General features: G+C 40.1%; 1 protein-coding gene across 1 annotated transcript in view; it reads right to left on the bottom strand.

Moving 5' to 3' along the window:
- Window positions 1-17,065, bottom strand: part of LOC140227375 (transmembrane protein 132D-like) — a 69,811-nt gene that overhangs the window by 24,725 nt on the left and 28,021 nt on the right. Inside the window, exon 2 of the mRNA XM_072307787.1 lies at window positions 13,150-14,005. Coding sequence (XP_072163888.1) covers window positions 13,150-14,005 — 856 coding nt within the window. The remainder of the gene's footprint in view (window positions 1-13,149; window positions 14,006-17,065) is intronic.

Consider the following 17,065-nt stretch of genomic DNA (forward strand, 5'->3'; position numbering starts at 1 on the left):
GCGATAATCTCTCCTAATTAGCATGCTCACATTTCAACTTTCTTAAAGTTCTCATTCACAGGAACTTGTTTCTATTTGTTTGGGGTTTTTTGTGTGTCTTTTATAATGGCTGTTCAACATAGGTAACATACTACATTGTGTTTCACATGACTTTGACAATGACAGTGTTATAAGACATTCTGTCGATAGAGATGTATTAACTCTGACTGAGTTTGTTGCTTTATTTCACATCAAGTAAGTTAAACTGACATGCTTAAAAGAGTCAATACTGTTTGAGTGAAACCTTCTCTTTGCAAAATATCTGAATATCTAGGATATCGCCCAAAAAAGTGAGTCATAACAATAAGCTCACAAGGCATTTTAGTTTCGAACAAAGCCAAATCAATCTATTTAACCCTTTCTCAGAAATGTTAATAATGGCATTGTTATCCCGCAGTCCTGAGACTACTTCGCATTTCATTCATGTTACCGATGAATCTAGAGCTCACGTACAGCTCCGGATATCACAGGGTAATTTGGTCAAACTACTTTTTTCATAACATAATATTTTTAAACAGTGTGTGCATGCTGGAAAGTTCTCACAAGAAAACTATATTTTCACAGACCAAAGCTTTGATAAACAGTGTTTTTTTGCATTCAAGAAGACAGAAACAATGATATAATTCTCACATACACCGGTACCTCTATCTCTGCTGGTACTTCTAGGCAAATGTTGCTTTGAGCAAGTCATTTTTATGTAATTTCCAAAAATCAAACAATAGGAAGCAATTTTGAACAACAGAATCTTTATTTACCCTAAATGTTTGGAGCAGAGAGGCCATTATCCCACCCTACAAAGCTTTAAACCCTTTGACAGGACATTTTGGTATCTAACACTGATATCAGTGCCCCTAAGCTTTCCCCCGTCTTGACAAGGATGGATGCAACCTTTAACGAGTCATCAGGAAGACCAGACACTTGGTGAGGAGTCACAGGTGTAGTAAAGTTCATGTCTGACCTCACCTCTTAATGACCGCCAAAACGCACATGGATTCAGAGACAAATTCTCATTTTAGATCATAAACATCGCAAGAACACTTCATACATGCCCTCGGTGGGGGAACAACCGCATAATTGATTTCCACGAGAGAAGAAAAGGATCTCTTTCAGACTACGGCAAGAGATCAAAGGGGCAAGGCATTAACAATTTGTGAATCCCATAAACTCTTGTACTTTTCAGCAGACAAGAAAAGCAAAGCTAGCGTACGGTGCATGGAAGAATAGTGTCCTTACACTGACATTAAGTTCTCATTAAAGAAAAAAAAGTATATGAAATGTGGGTGGGTATGTGGATGGAGGGTGGGTGTGAGGAGCAGGTTTATTTGCTCACATTTCCCCCATCATCCAACAAAATTATTTCCAATTCACTGTTTCTTATTGTTGTCTGTATCTCTTTTCAAACTAAACTTATTATTAATACTTCTCTGACTGCGCTATATGATTCATACCTATCTCTGTCAGTAAATAGACACAGACTTAACAAAAACAGAACAGAGGCAGCTATCTGACACCTTGACTGTATTCTCTTCCAGAGGGCTCTGGTTGCCCTGGGGGACACTTTCTGACATGTTACACTATTCCGCTTGACGCCAAGCAAGTCATCTTGCTACATTGTGGCAGGACAGTAACAGTGAACCAGGAAGGAGTCAAGTTTGACTTTCCACGGAGACCGGTAGGGAGATGGGTGGGGCTGGGTTTGGGGCGCAGCAGGCCCCCTCACTGCACCTGCTAGCCCGCATTACAGGCCTGGCGGTACCCTGCTGGGGCCCTGAGTGGGTTCCAGAATTGAGAAAATGGCTGACTTTCCAACTATCACAAGCATCACGCATAAACAGTTTCCATTGTTTTTAGTTGTTGTTTCCTTTTTCATGAAAGAGGCAAATACGCAAGAGTGAAAAATCAGTTAATGATACTTGTTACAAGGAAATTTCCCCTTTTTTTCACACACTTATTCGCCACATGAACAAGTTTATCAAGTGATCCTAATGACATAGGATGTTTGAGTTTTGTATAACTCCTTTTAGTTTTGTTATGTGGGCTTTATACTTCATGACAGATGAATTTCACAGTGTACTTTTGGGGTTGAAAGGAGGCATCATTATTGAAAGTCATCAGAAACAGAGAAAAGGAAAAAGAAGAAAGAGAGAAGCAATGTGTGCGCTAGTGGTTTTTGATGCAATACGATTTCATACAATACATCCAATTTCATAGCTCCACTGACGCATTTATGATACAATCATTCTGCCCAGAGAAAGCTGAGTCACAGTAAAAACAAAATTGAAGCAAAACAACAAGAAAAATCCAGTAATCAATGACTGAACACACAGAACTCTTCCATCGAACACATCAATCATTTCGCTAGAAGGAATAAAAAAATTCACCAAGAACTAAGCTTCTTCAATTTGACAGATAGACTAGGTGAAAGAAAAAACAAAATAGCATCAGAAGGAAACAGCTTCAAGAATTTGTTATGATTGGACCAGAGCTGGAACAGCTAAATATCATCACTTTCCCTTATACAATATGATGACTCAATTTGATTGGTTTCAGAAATAAACATTTGGGGCTCTATGAAAGCCAATAAAATTGTATATTCTCCCTTTGGTAGCTTGTGAATATAACTTTACCTCCTCCCTCTATGCAACATTCTAATCTCCAGGTCAATTTTTCCATCCCTGTTTCAGGTACGAAATCTAATGTTAGATTTCAAAGAGTGAAAAAAATGAGTGATCACTTTTTATTTCTTGTATACCAAAAATGCTGCTAACAGACAAGGTGACAGCTAGAAAGGCAACAGCTAGCACAGCTTAACTAAAACACATGATACAAACCATCATATTCTAAGATATTTATAGCTAGGCAGATATAACGTCCCAACATAAATTTGTAAAATTTTGAAAGCGAAGTGAAAAGTTTCCTCTGAACACTGGTTTATAGTTACAACTAAAGTTGAATGTAACACACATGAGCTTTATAAATCAGCAATACAAAATACATTCACTGTATGTTTCAAAATCATAAAAGAAAACTATTTAGAAAAACCCCTACAGAACCAGACAGGTATTTAGAAGCATGTGAAAAACAAATATTTGTTTTGTCATAGTTAGAATGGGGCACTTTGATCCCAAGTGATAGCTCACATGACAGAAATTATTATCATCATCATAATCATCATCATCATCATCATCATCATGTCTGTGCTATTTGAATATCATTAAGCATTATATTTGTGAGAATTGAGAGACCCTGCAATAAAAGGTGCCATTAGAAAGGGAAGAAAGAAAAAGAGGACAGATGGAGCGTACCAAAAAAAAAAAAATGTGAGAAAAAGATATGTGTGTTATCTTTAAGTGTGCGAGTGTATGTGTGTGTGTGTTGGGGGGGGGGGGGGTTGGGAAGAAATTTGAAAGAAGCTGTTTTCACAAATTTTCGATGAGTTGGAAACATGCCACCGGGGGTTAATTCTCTCTGGGAATTTGTGGCTGCAGTCGCTCGTCGGTCACAATCGGCGCAGTTGTTACACTGACAAACATGCCCCCTGCCCACTTAATGAGCCCTAACTTGTTTTTAAATTGCTTGACTGTATCACATTCTGGCCTCAGTTTTGATTTCCCCCCCCCCCCCCCCATCCTCGAATGATTTTCACCGAACTATTCTGCTCAAAATCATCGTTTGAAGGACAGTAAATCCAATCGAAATGATAACTACCTTTACTGCAGAGAAGAGGCACCTCATAAATGCAATATTTTCAATAGCATTGACACTCTGAAGGTCTGGCATGAATCATCAACTTGAAGTCTTTTAGCGCGAGCCACGTGATGAGGAGACAAAGTTGTGCAACAGGAGGCTTGATGCTGAATAAAAGTACCCAAATACCTCCACAGTTTGTATCATGCTTAAAATTACGTTGCAGTTTTCTCTCATAACTCGGATCTGGTGGCCAATTCATCCTCCGTCATTGCTGTTGCTTTTCATTTGCTATTCCCTCTCCCCTCTCTACCTTCAACCCCCCCCCCCCCCAAACTCCAGCTCCGTGATGATGCACTCATTGGACCCCATGCCGCACGCAAATTGGCAATATTTGTTGAGTATGCGAGATTCGTTACAACGTAAATTGCAACAGTTTCTACATCGTATCATTGAGCCCACACAGAGAGCTCCCACACCACGGGGAGCTGACACTGCAAATCAAACAAGGGAGAAACTACGAAAGTTGCAAATCTATCGAGGACCAAAAAAGGGTAAAAATAATGAGATATATGAAAAAGGAGAGAGAGAGGGAGAGAGTGATATTACCCCTGAAGCTACCGCAAGTTTATCACGCCCAAACAATCCTCTCATCTAAATTAGATTCCTCAATTTATCATTTCAGAGGCAAATTGAATCTAAATGCAGCTTAGATGGTAAATTGTTGGTTTTTGCCTCTGTAAAATGGCATCATAGCAAGACACACATCCAATAAGCCAGCTTGGCATTTGGGTTTTACACCATTTATTCAAGGTCTGTGCCAGCGAAACAAATTTTTCATGAGACTGGCATCGATGCATTCAAAAGTAGAAGCACTTGGAGAGCTTGAAATTCTGCCAAGGCCATTGGTTCACAAAATCCATGGAACTGTACTATGCAATGACCCTTCAAAAATATTCCTAGATCCCAGTCACTATCAGGTGCCTGATCAGCACCAAAAACTGACCACTTCTTCCTTTGAACATGACAAACTTATCCTAAAACTTTCATTACAATCTGTTCATAACTTTTTAAATCAACATTGCTTACAGACAAATAATGCAAAACAAGAAACATTCATGGCATGAAATTTTCACAAATTGAAGCCGACACAATATTTTGCCGCATGAAACTTTCGCGAACTGCCACTGGCATTCAATGCATCGTGCGAACAATCACTTTTACATGCATTTTACTTTGCAAATCTTGGCCCCTTAATATTGTGTCAGTTTCATGTGTTACATGTAAAAATTTCTAGTTTTACAGAAAACAAACCAAACAAGGCAACAAGTAGGAAGCAAGGCCAAACCTTCAGATAAGATGGCCTCAAAAACCTAGAGAGGATCAGACCCTGGATCGAATAGAATATCATGGACATTTATTCATATATGAAGGACACATGGTAAAACTTTCTAAAGTCATGAATTTGTAAAGAGTTTTGCCACTCTCTCACACCTCATAATATATGCCTTTTTCACACTAATATCAATCATATTAATATCATAATGGCTGTTTGTCAATTGACTTGACTTTGGATGGTCCACTGCACCACTGCCTTCAAGGGAACACTGATGAATATCCACAGCCTTTATTTTCTAAATTGTATTTGTCAGAAGACAATCAATCTTTTAAAAGTGCCCATGAAACCCATTTCCGGAACAGCAATATCAATTATTCGTTATGGATAACACAATAAAAATACCAATGATAGTGATAATGGCTTTGGTGAAGATAAGAGATGAGCATCTGCCCTATACACACATTGCTGCATCACTACATCATGTGATAGAGATAAGTTGCTGCTTTGGGTTTTTTGTTTTGTTTTTATTTTTGCTTGTTTTCTCCTTTTTTCTCGGGGGGGGGGGGGCTATGCTATTTTGTCACATGACTTGCTAACACTGGCCCTGATGATAACTTTCTGATTATTTGTCCAACTTTGTTCAAAGTCTCACAGATCCATGTAACTTTCTCACTGGAGGTCACTCTCATCTAAGTTTGCTCACCTCAATGATGTAAAGAGTGTCAGCTGTTTACTGTTGCAAATGGAGATTACCCACGAAGCAAATCTGTCTAAAATAATTCTCTGCTTCAGAAGAGGTAATTGCTAGTACACTGCATACAAAATGCTGTGTGCCAAAGTTATGTCACAAGGCACTATGATTGCTAATAACAACAAATTCACAAAATGTAAAATGTATAGAATTGACATTATAACTCACGGGATTTACTGATTTTCTGATTTGTTGGTAGTTGTTATTCATTCACGATTACTGCTAGTTATTCATAAGCACTGCCTGCTGTGATGATGGGTATACATACAAAAATTAGATATTGCAGCTATTTGAAAAATGCAGCAAATAAAAAAACTTTAAATGTCATCAAAATCAGACAGGAAATACAGTTTCATTGTGAGAAATCATTCTAAACATTTGGGGACAATGTTTTTTTCCCCCTGTGACTCCCCTAAAATTGTTATAACTGTAGTCTAATAAAATTCAGAAATGTGTACGCAATAGATTACATTCTTTTCATTTTGGAAATTAATTTAGTGAAAAAAAAACACCAAAAAAGCACTCGGAGAATACAGATGTGGGAAAACAGGAGGGATGGTTTTGAACAATATTGCCATTTTCAATCATCACAGTGAATACTTGCATGGTCCTAGTCCCATATACATTGTATCCATATCAATATTGCTTGTCATTTTGCCTAAATTTTACTGGCAGATATGACCAAGAGTATCACTGCCAGACAGTATTTTAGTAAAAGCATTACCAATGGTAAACCAAAACTGATTCTCACAGATGCTTCATATATAGTTAACACTTTTCCCCCACTTCAGTCAAGTCTAGAGAACTATTTAAAGGCATTATTTATCATTTGCAGATGAAACAAAAACCCAGCTATAGTGCTTCAAATGTAGTTCTAAAATGTGAGTCAGGGATAGATACAACCAGGGAGCACCTCCCTGATACAACCAATGTAAAAATTTGAATTAGTGTAATCAATGTTATGTATTGTTAAATATACAAAATGTGAACAGTAGTCATAATAGAATTTTTTTTTAAATCAAAACCATCTACAGTTCAGGCTTATTGAAAAAAAAAATAGTGGTACCTCCATATAGTGCAGGCTTTATGGTGAAATTTTCATATGGTAGGATGTTTCGTGATACAACTGACCTACACATACATCAATGTGATATCCCGAACATTTTTTAAATCACTGCTCCCAATGGTAAACAGTACCTTTAAGGGTAGATGGAAATTTTATTTCAACCTAAGCTTTGCACTGCTGAAAGAAAAATCTGCTTTAGTTGTTGCCATCAAATAGAAGGTCTGTATTATGAGATGATTCTTCAGAAATCTTTACAGAGATTCTATAAAGGTGTGTGTGATTATTTTGCCAGTGATGTTTGAGATTCTAGCTTCAATCAACTGATTAAAATCAAATGCTGCAGCCATAGCATTAGTGCTTGGTTCTATAAAGAATTTTTATCGGCATTTGATACACTAAACAAAGAATGCTTTTATTAGACCCTTGGAGTCATTTGCCCATATCTGAAGTCATTTGAAAACAATTTGCATTCAGTGAATACTGATAAAATCACCAAACTTGGGATTGGTTCCCTCAATGAATGCTGCTTGAGAGTCAAAAAAACAGGAGGGGAACACTTTGAAATCAAGGATGCACAGGATGTGTGAGACCGCTGGTCTGATGGGTGTAGATTGTTTGGATCTATACCCCTCAGTCTCTCCTTCTTTCTAGAGTTTCCACAAGATATTTATCTACCGCATGAATACCTCCATCTAACCACTCTGGGAGAGTTCCTGCCAAGGTTGATTCATCCACGCCGCCATCTTTTTTTTCCTTTCCCCATTGTTATGATCACTTATTGCCATTATTTCCTCACAAGCGATAAATTAACAAAGGCAACAATCTCATTCTCACATCTTTACGAGCCGACTGCCTAGCCAGGCATGTCGTGGTCGCATTGGCTGCGTTTTCAAATGAAACTGTTTATCGCGCCGCACAAATGATCATGGACTCAATATGTTCTCGGCTTTGTGGTGGCAACAGCACAATAGTGCTTTTATTGCATGTCAGTTTTGAGCCTTATCTGTGTACCTATTTACCGTCAAGTTTATTCTTTATTTTCTTTTCCTTCTTTTTTTTTTCCTGTCTCCATCATCTTTCCCCTACAGCCTATGGAATAGTGTGCTATCTTATCCTGGCATCTCTTGTACCCTAGAGCTTTTTTTGGTCGCGACATAGAAGCACCGCAGCTGGCTTCTAGCCGCGCTGAAGGCGCGAGAACGTTAATTACTGTCACTCGTCTCCGTGGTGCACTCTGTGCTGGTAACTGGATTAACAGACGCCTTTAATTCGGGAAGCCAGGTGTATTAGTTATCAGGCGTATATCTCGCTAACAACGCCAATAATTTGGCACAATTACAGTCACTACCAAAGCCTTTAACAACGTCTGAAATGCTGCTGCAACCTTCAGATATTTGAGAGATTAAAAGTTAATACTACTCCAGGCAGTGAGAGAGATGCAAGCAATACTGTTGCACTAGACTTTCTCTCTTGTTCCCTACTGCACTGCTCCTGTGTGAGAGAGTCTCCCCTAACCAACACATGCTATTGGCTTGTACATAAACATTGACATAATATTAAAGACAGAGTTTGGCCTTTTCTCTACAGAACTAAACATAAAAGGTATGACCATTACAAAAAGTAAATTCTGATAGAATCTTAATTCTCAGTATTCTTCAAAATGAACGAGTATTGTTTTGAATACCTATAAATAATGTGCTTTATATCTGTAACATTATATTATGCAATCCCTTTACTAAATAAAAAAAAAAAACTGAAAAGATGATAATACTAGCAGCTTATTAATCAAATTGATAATTTTGTGACTGGTCTATTTTAGTGACCATTAATTCAATCCTTTTCTGCACACTCCTCACAAAATATTGATGTAAGCATCTTCACCTGCATTCCCAGTATGTTAGAAAACTTCTGAGGTAGGCCTACACATTATGCACCCTCTTCCCATTTTGTATTTCAACCACATTGCCTGAACATATTTATGAGGGAACCTTTCCATTGTCATAAACCTTTGGTGGAAGTTTGTGTAATTGGGTCTTCGGCGAAGCAGATCACCGACAGCTGTCATTTTTGTGTGGCTGGTTCAATTACCCCTATATAACATGTTTTATAGCCGCATTTTTTTAGCCAAGCAGCATACAATGAAACGACCTAGTATAGGCCTACGTGTAAATTTTCCATCATAATCACACCAATATATCAAGGTTGTAACCTTCTATTTATCATGCACATGATATGTGTGTTGTGTTAGTATGCTGTCTGCATACTGCACCTGGCAACAGTGGTGTATATCTTCCAATGTTGATCTAATTTTAGAACTAAATGCTCCTCCGTACCCTGTCTATCTTTCAAGCTACAGGGTCATCATGTTTCTCTTCACACACTTTCTGATTCTATTCTTTTTTTATGTATTGTCTGTACTAGGGACATGCCCCCCCCCCCATCTTTCCCCACCCCATCCCATCCTCATCCCAACATCCACCCATCCTCTTGGTATTAAATGCATCTTTACCAGCTGACTGGTAAGATGCAGTCCAACATCTTTTGTTCCACTGGACATGCAAGTGAACATGGAAGAGGAGGGAGAGCAGCCTCACTGTATACAGCTGTGCCAGTTTTCGTTATGTTTGACTGAACATGAGGCTGTACATGCACCCCACCCATCCCGACCTTGTCCTTATGTTTCTAAACTCACTGGATCGTATCCCTTCAGAAGAGCACCTCGAATAGATCACTTCTCTCTCCCGCCATCTCTCTCTCTTCTCTCTATCTCTCGTTCTCTCTTTCCTGCTGCCGCCTGCTTCAAACACAAGTATGCAGGGCTGATTGCCTCACGTGCATGACTCAATTTTGCGTTGTGCCGCGGCGGGCTTTCATGTCTCCGCTCGGCAAACTGCCTCGTCCGAAATGAGAAGCCACCGCCTGACTCAGGTTGGGCCGCCATCCACCAATTTTGATTGGGTTTACAGAGGACGACATGTTTATTCCATTAGAGCCAGAGTCCCCTCTTTTTTTTTCTCTCCCTGCGCACCGCTTCTCCCCTTTGTCTAGAGCTCGGCTAATTTTGCATTAATGTTACAAAAGCAATAACGGTAAGGTACAAAGGAACACAGAGACGGACTAGAAAATTCCCTGTTGTTAAAATATGGCAGAATGTAAAGCTAGCATACTTGAGAGAAAGAAGAGATAGAGAAAAAGAGAGAAATATATTGCTCAGACAGATCAGTAGGTAGAAGACCAGAACACAAGTTATCAGACAGAGAGACAGAAAGACTGGCAATGACTGAAGACTTCTCGAGCATTGCGGACAAACAATCAGATTTCATGATCCAGGATGCTAAAACTTATAGATGAGGGTGGTGGAGGTAAGGTGATGCTAGCATGGATCAGGTTTCCTCGTAGTTTCAAATCACAAGCTGTCCAGTGACAGCAACACACACAACATGACCTTTAGGAGCATTTACACTACCACAAACAAGAATGGGAAAAAACAATTTTTTTCAATGCACCATTTTCACTGCCAAAAACACCAAAAACTATAGTTACGTTTAGACGGCAGGCCCAACCTCGAGGTTAGGAAACCTTGAGGTTTAGCTCTTGCCCCCTAACTACGTCCACACGACGAATCTTAACCTCGAGGTTACGAAACCTCGAGGTGGTAAAGCTTCTGCCCCCCCCCCTCCCCCCCTCCCCCCCCCCCCCCCCCCCCCCCCCCGTAACTACGAGTGGGTCCCACTCGATGTTAAAACCAGTTAAAACCACAAAACCGGAAGTTTCAGCCCACACTGCTAACAAAGCGTCTATCTATTCTTTAGTCCAACCCTGTCGGACTCGCTTACAGGTACTCTTTTTCTCTGTCATGGTATGCAGAGATAGCACTGCACTGATGACTTTATGCCTTTATGAAGATATTCGTCGAAAACATTTTTTTTTTTTTTTTAGCGTCGGAAAAGAATATAGAATACAGTAGCGAGTTCGACATGTTCAGTTTCAGAGATCAAGCGCATGGGGAGAAAAGATGATGTTGTTGTGTCGTGCGTCATAGGTTTTTCACGTGTAGTGTATTTGTGGTGTACGTTTGGGAGGTTGACCCGGAAGCAGAGGAATAGTTGTGGGGGCTGGAGTTTACAGCGAGGTCACTCTTAACTTCAAGTTCGTTGTTTTTTGTGTCCACACGGTGCTTAACTACGAGTGGGGACCCCCCGCGGCTCGTGGTTAGAGCGCTAACCATAAGATTTCTCGTGGCTCGAAACATCGAGCAAACCTCGAGGTTTGCTAACTACGAGTGCGTCTTCACGGTCCCTAACTACAAGCTCTAACCTCGAAGTTTCCTAACTTCGAGGTTAAGGACTCCCGTCTGAACGTAACTTATACCAGTTTTTGGGCGGGAAATGCATGTATATATATGCATGAGAAATACCAGAATGTTAACCTTGGTGTTTTGCTTTTTCGTTTTGGGAAGTTGTGTGCACTGAGCAACTTGTCACTGCCTTTGAGCGGAGGCTACTGATATGTGCTTCTTAATTCGTTGCGGATGGGCTGATTTTGCTACAACCCACATTTCCCATAGACACTTGCCCGAGCATACTCGGGACTCGTCCTCAACGGGTTAATAAGAGATCAGTGGTGTAGACAGGGGTGCAGGAGATCCCCCCCCCCCCCCACCGCAGGCAGACATCATGTTACCAAAGACTTGAAAAAAAAAAAATGGCGAGCCGGGCAGTGGGCATTTACACTAGCAAAAAATCTGTAACTGCCAAGTTTGAAAAAAAAAACAACAACAACCAACAACAACAACAACTTTACTTCTGGGGCAGGATTTTGCTCTCATGCCAGTTGTTGCTTAGCAACTGTAATGAAAAAATGGAATGTGCCCAAAAACAATGGTTTTACAGTGGAAGCCATATCAACAAGTCATTCATGGAAAATGTTTTAATTTGCATCTTGATGGTAAATGAAGACTGCTCATCTAAAAATAACATGGATTTAAAAATCACATCAGAAAGGATGTAAAACATTTCAATAATGGTGAAACCCCCTCACTCAACAGTTCTCAGTTAATTTCCAAAACTGGAAGTGGTTGTATTTTTGTCTGCAAATGTTTTTGAGTCAACCATGACACGACTGAACTTTACTAATGTAAACCTGCAGCTAGGCTCCCTTATTCAGGATGTTACACAGAACAAACAGACCTAGGCAAATGTCTTAAAATTTTTCATGTAGGTTACATTTAGGGCTAAAATCAACAAACTTCAAGACTAATAGGCTATCCCGCAAAGTCATAATCTCTATTTGATAGCTATGTTGCCATGTAGAGCTAGGATCTTGGCAAGGTAAGAATACATCTTCCCGACTTTTGTTTACATTGGTCGGTAGAGAAGAAAAAGGAGCTTTTTGGAGCTGTGTTTGGGCGAAGGGGAGAGACACAGGATTTTTATGACGCATTGTCTCAGAGAAATATGTGTCAGAACAGACAGAGGTCAACCGGCTATCAACGACTAAGCAAACAGCCAGACGTATGTCCACCTGATAAGAGAACAGCGACGAAAGAATGCATGGAGCTGGTAGATGTGGGTAAGACAAACTATATCAACCCAAGATGTCTAAAGGTATCTTTATATAGGATACATGTACACTATTCCATCAGCACAAAGTATCCACAGAAAGTAAATACACAAGGAATTTACATGAGAATCTATTACTATCAAAGGTACACATAGGCCTATACAGGATATCCACAGAAGGTGGACACACAAGGAATACCTGCATGTAGGTTTAAACCTCTAGGTCTGTCTCCTGTCGTTTAGTTCATATACCTAACCGGTGAAGCCGTTTGTGATTTTGTGAAACAAACAGCCCCACAAAGTCTAATCATTGCCACTGCTATTTCTTTTTAAAAATGCTGTCATTTTTTCAATTTTCTTTATTTAGTTTCTTTTTTTTTCCAAGGGAATGTGTAGAAAGTAGAAGGGAATTAAGGAATGTGAACACACTGTAATGCAGTATGTTATTTGATGGTGATGGGGAAAGGTTTGAGAATCATTCTCTTGTTAATCTTACACTACTGTAGAAATGATTCAAAGACCACTAAGTTCTGGTGGAAGTATTACTAATATCTTCCATTTTGCTGAAAGTTTAAACTCTCTTCTCCACCTACCAACTTGAGGAAGTTATTGTTCTATCCCACAAAAAAAAAAAAAAAGTTCACTGTTAAGTGCAAGCTGAGTAGTGGTATGTCATTAGTGTCAAGTGGAAAGTTTTAATACTCACTTGACAGTGCAGACTCCATCGAGATACTTCCTGTTGATAGTGATTGGGATGACGAAGTGTTCTCTGATACCAAGACGTCTTCCAGGAATGTACATCTTGACGAAGGGGTCATCCTCCACCAAGTCCATTTTACCATCCCAAGAGAGGAGTGTGACACTACCAACCTCATAGGGCACGGCCACTGAGCTGGCCCCTTCCTCTCCCCCTGTGCCTGAGGCAGAGTTGCCTTGCTGTGGTTCACAGCTCCCAGAAGTCCTGGCAGGGAAGATAGTGTAGGTGACTTGAATGCCATCCACTGTTTCTACCTTGCTGTGTTCATACCAAGAAAACAGAATCGGCACCTTGGCGATGCAGAAGCCGGAGTCTCCAATGGGTGAACACACCGCAACGGATTCCTCGTCCCCAAACTGCGCCATCGCCCGAAAGCATGGCTGGACACCATTACCACCCCCATGCCCCCCACTGCTGCCAGCGAACAAACTCTCCGTCTTGATGCTGAAGAGAACATCGATGCTGCTGGCAAATGGTGAGATCTCCTTGAGCAGGAGATGAGCCTGTACACTGAGATCATCAAAGGGTTCCACAGAGGACGCAAAGAGTTCCTCCTGCACCCAGAAAGGACCACTTGATGCTTTGAGTAACGTCCTCCTCACATCACTGGACCCTATCAACTGGTCAGCGTACAAACTGGTGTCGTTCCTGACAGGAACAATTGGTGAATCCTCCTCCAGCATGTCTCTCAGTAAAAACACATCCTGGTTGGAGAGGAATGAGTAGTCCACTGTCTCCCATCCCATATCTTCTATGACAGCATCCCGACGGAGGCGATGCTTGGTGAACCTCGAGTTTGCTTCTCCTGCAAAGGATGAAAAAAACAGAGAGCAATATGATTAGATGAACAGGTTTGGGTAGAATGCACAAAAACTAGGATGTCATTCTTTACCTTTTTATCATGATATTTTGATCAGTAATTCATTTTCCATTGACTGCAGCTATACAACTTATCACCTTGAATAAACCACACAGGGTAAGGTCCTGTCACCATTTACATCGTCTTACTGATTATAGCATGTACATGGTGAGGCTTGGACTCCACTCTCGATGGCAAAGTAACAGATTTTCAACTGTACCTTTGTTACTCCATAATGTTCAGAAAGTTTTCCTCATTTGCTTTCTTTGCACAAGAGAGTCATTCCTACAGTGTTTGGTAAGGTCCTTCTGGAAAGTAAATCTGCAACTCTTTGGGTCTGTGTCAGGTCAGGTCAGTCAGACTGGACAGTCCTCCTTCAGACTGCCATTTATTGAAACTGTAATGAACTAGCTGAAACATCCTGCAGACTGAAGCTGAGGCTAGGTCCAGTCTCTCCTTCACATGTCCTTCCCAACCTCTCTATTTGGGTGGAGGCAGCTGATCATCATACATTTATTATTTGGTATTCCTTTCATCTTACTCACAAGGTAAACAGACTTGTTGCCTGAAACAGGACATTTCACCTACATATGAGGGTTTGCGTGACAGCCCCAGGGTGTAGCTACACTCACCCTCCGGACACTCTGGATATGTTTCTGACTGGTTTATTGATAGGTGGCTCTCAACGTCAAGTGCTGTCTGCTAACACAGACCCAATTCTGCTTTTTCTTCCCATTGAACGGATCACATTTACACGAGTGGATGTTTTTCTCCCCTGTCACGCAAGCTACTACTTAGCCGACGATGATTCAGCTCAACTCGCCAAAATAAATATATTCAGACGGGGATATTGCCAGAATGATTGAATAAAAGGACAAACTTAAAGGGACTAAGGTACCAGACTCTACAGAAGCCCTATCACGTCCTAACAGACATTACAGTAGCACCGCACTGGTTATTATTATTGTAATGACAAATGTTACATGTAATAATTGCACTAAATGTATGCATTGTCCGCATGGGACATTACCAGCAAAGTAAAATGCACCTAACAAGGATGATGACATGGGCACTCGTTACTTTTTATGCATGGGGGGAAGATGGAGGAGGTCATTACCAGTATTCTCTAATTCCTGAATCTATTCTATTTTTTGTTCTCATACTCATCACACTATTCAAAAACATGCTCACTTGTGAAAAACTACACTATACAACTACGCAAGCAGTTCAGAGCATATAAATTGCACAATTCAAAACTAGCTACAACACACAAGAAATGGCCATTTCTAATACAACCATACACACAACAGAAGCAGGGATGAAAAAAAGGTACATGTACAATTTCCCTCAAAAATAGACAAGCACTGTCCCTTTAAGTGCCCATCTTACAATAAGCAGCACGGGAAGCCATCCCGGTTGACATACATGAATATTTACTCTCAATTGACGATTAGAAAGACGCTCACGTGTGCCAACCTAGTGAGTCAATAAAAGAGTATTTGAGATTTTGCAGACCTTTTTAGAGGTTAGGGTGACATTCTTTACTACAGAGTTTGTTACTACACTTGCCATGCTATGAGCCATAAGACAGAGAGTTATCAGTGTTCCTAGGGTTAATGGCAAAGGCAAAGCATCAAATCATAAACTGTGCTTCCTCTATTATTTGACGCATCTGATAGACACTGTGATTAAGACAGGAATTTGAAAAGTTTATTCACAATTGTGAAGCTTACTATTAATTATTTCAGCATTTCATTCCCAATAGCCCATATTACTCACACACAGAAAACCTCAATTTGATAGAACTGAAGAAAAAAAAGATAATAATTGCTTAAAGGAGTGCACAAAAAAGTCACTTTTCAATATCCTTGATCCTTCCACACAAAGGACTAAAACACTGGTTGCCAAAAAAAAAAGAAGTCACTTGCTGAAAAATAGCAGATTAAAATCACGAAAGCGTATACTGTAGGTCTATAACATTCATATCAGATGCTTTGTCAAAAACTTTTGTATTACAACTGATGAAGATAATTGAACAATAGTCTGCAAAAGCTTGTAGTCTTATTGCTTAGGAGCCTAATGTCATTTTAGATGAATTTCTGAAAAAGATAAATATGGCTCTTGAATGATATTAAAATACCTGTACTGCATATCAAATGTCATTTCTACAGAGGTAAATACATCGTATCAAAAAGTGCACTGGACGTTAAAAGGTCAAGGGCATGTGGCAGCAGGGAAGACATACTGTAAAACCAAACATTTTCCTGTGCATGAAACTTTCAAGAATTTTATGAGGAGCCAAGATTCACAAAAGTAAAATGCACATGAAAGTTGTTTGTCTGTACAATGCACTGAATGCCAGTGGCGATTTGCAAAAGTTTTGTGCCGCAAAAAAGACAGATGGCTTAAATTCGCTGAAACTTTATGCCATGAATGTTTCTGCTTCTCATGTATATGGTAGGTAGGCCACTTCAACTCTCCACAAACTACATACAGTGCTACTGACATCTACAACTGTGTACGTGTATCTACCATTGGTAGCAGGAAATATCATTGTACCATGAATCTTTTCTGCCAGTGCATCATGGGAGTATCAATCAGATATGACTCCATGACAGCTTTGATCACTCATCATTGACATACTTGATTCATGGTGGCCCAAAACATGAAAAATGAATCAGTATTCTTTTTTTTTTTAAAACTCAAATGGGGGAGGAGCACCAAATGACTTTTGCATTTCCTGCTGCCAAACCGAGCGGCAGTCTACGTCCTCAGATTTGACAGATGCTACTGCATATGCTGCCAAAATTTTGTACCGGTCCGATGGGCTTTGCTACGAAACCTACTACCTTTAACAGAACTAAGGTCAAGGGTCACTTCAAATATACAGCTGGTGAGGTCAAGGGGTCAAGTAGCTCTCCCACTTGGCCATGCATGATATCCAAGCTTTGTTCCTCAGCAAGAGGAGAAAGAGGTTGGAAAAAAAATGAGCACAAACAAGTTGTG

This window comes from Diadema setosum, chromosome 4 (assembly GCF_964275005.1).
Source record: "Diadema setosum chromosome 4, eeDiaSeto1, whole genome shotgun sequence".
Taxonomy (NCBI): domain Eukaryota; kingdom Metazoa; phylum Echinodermata; class Echinoidea; order Diadematoida; family Diadematidae; genus Diadema; species Diadema setosum.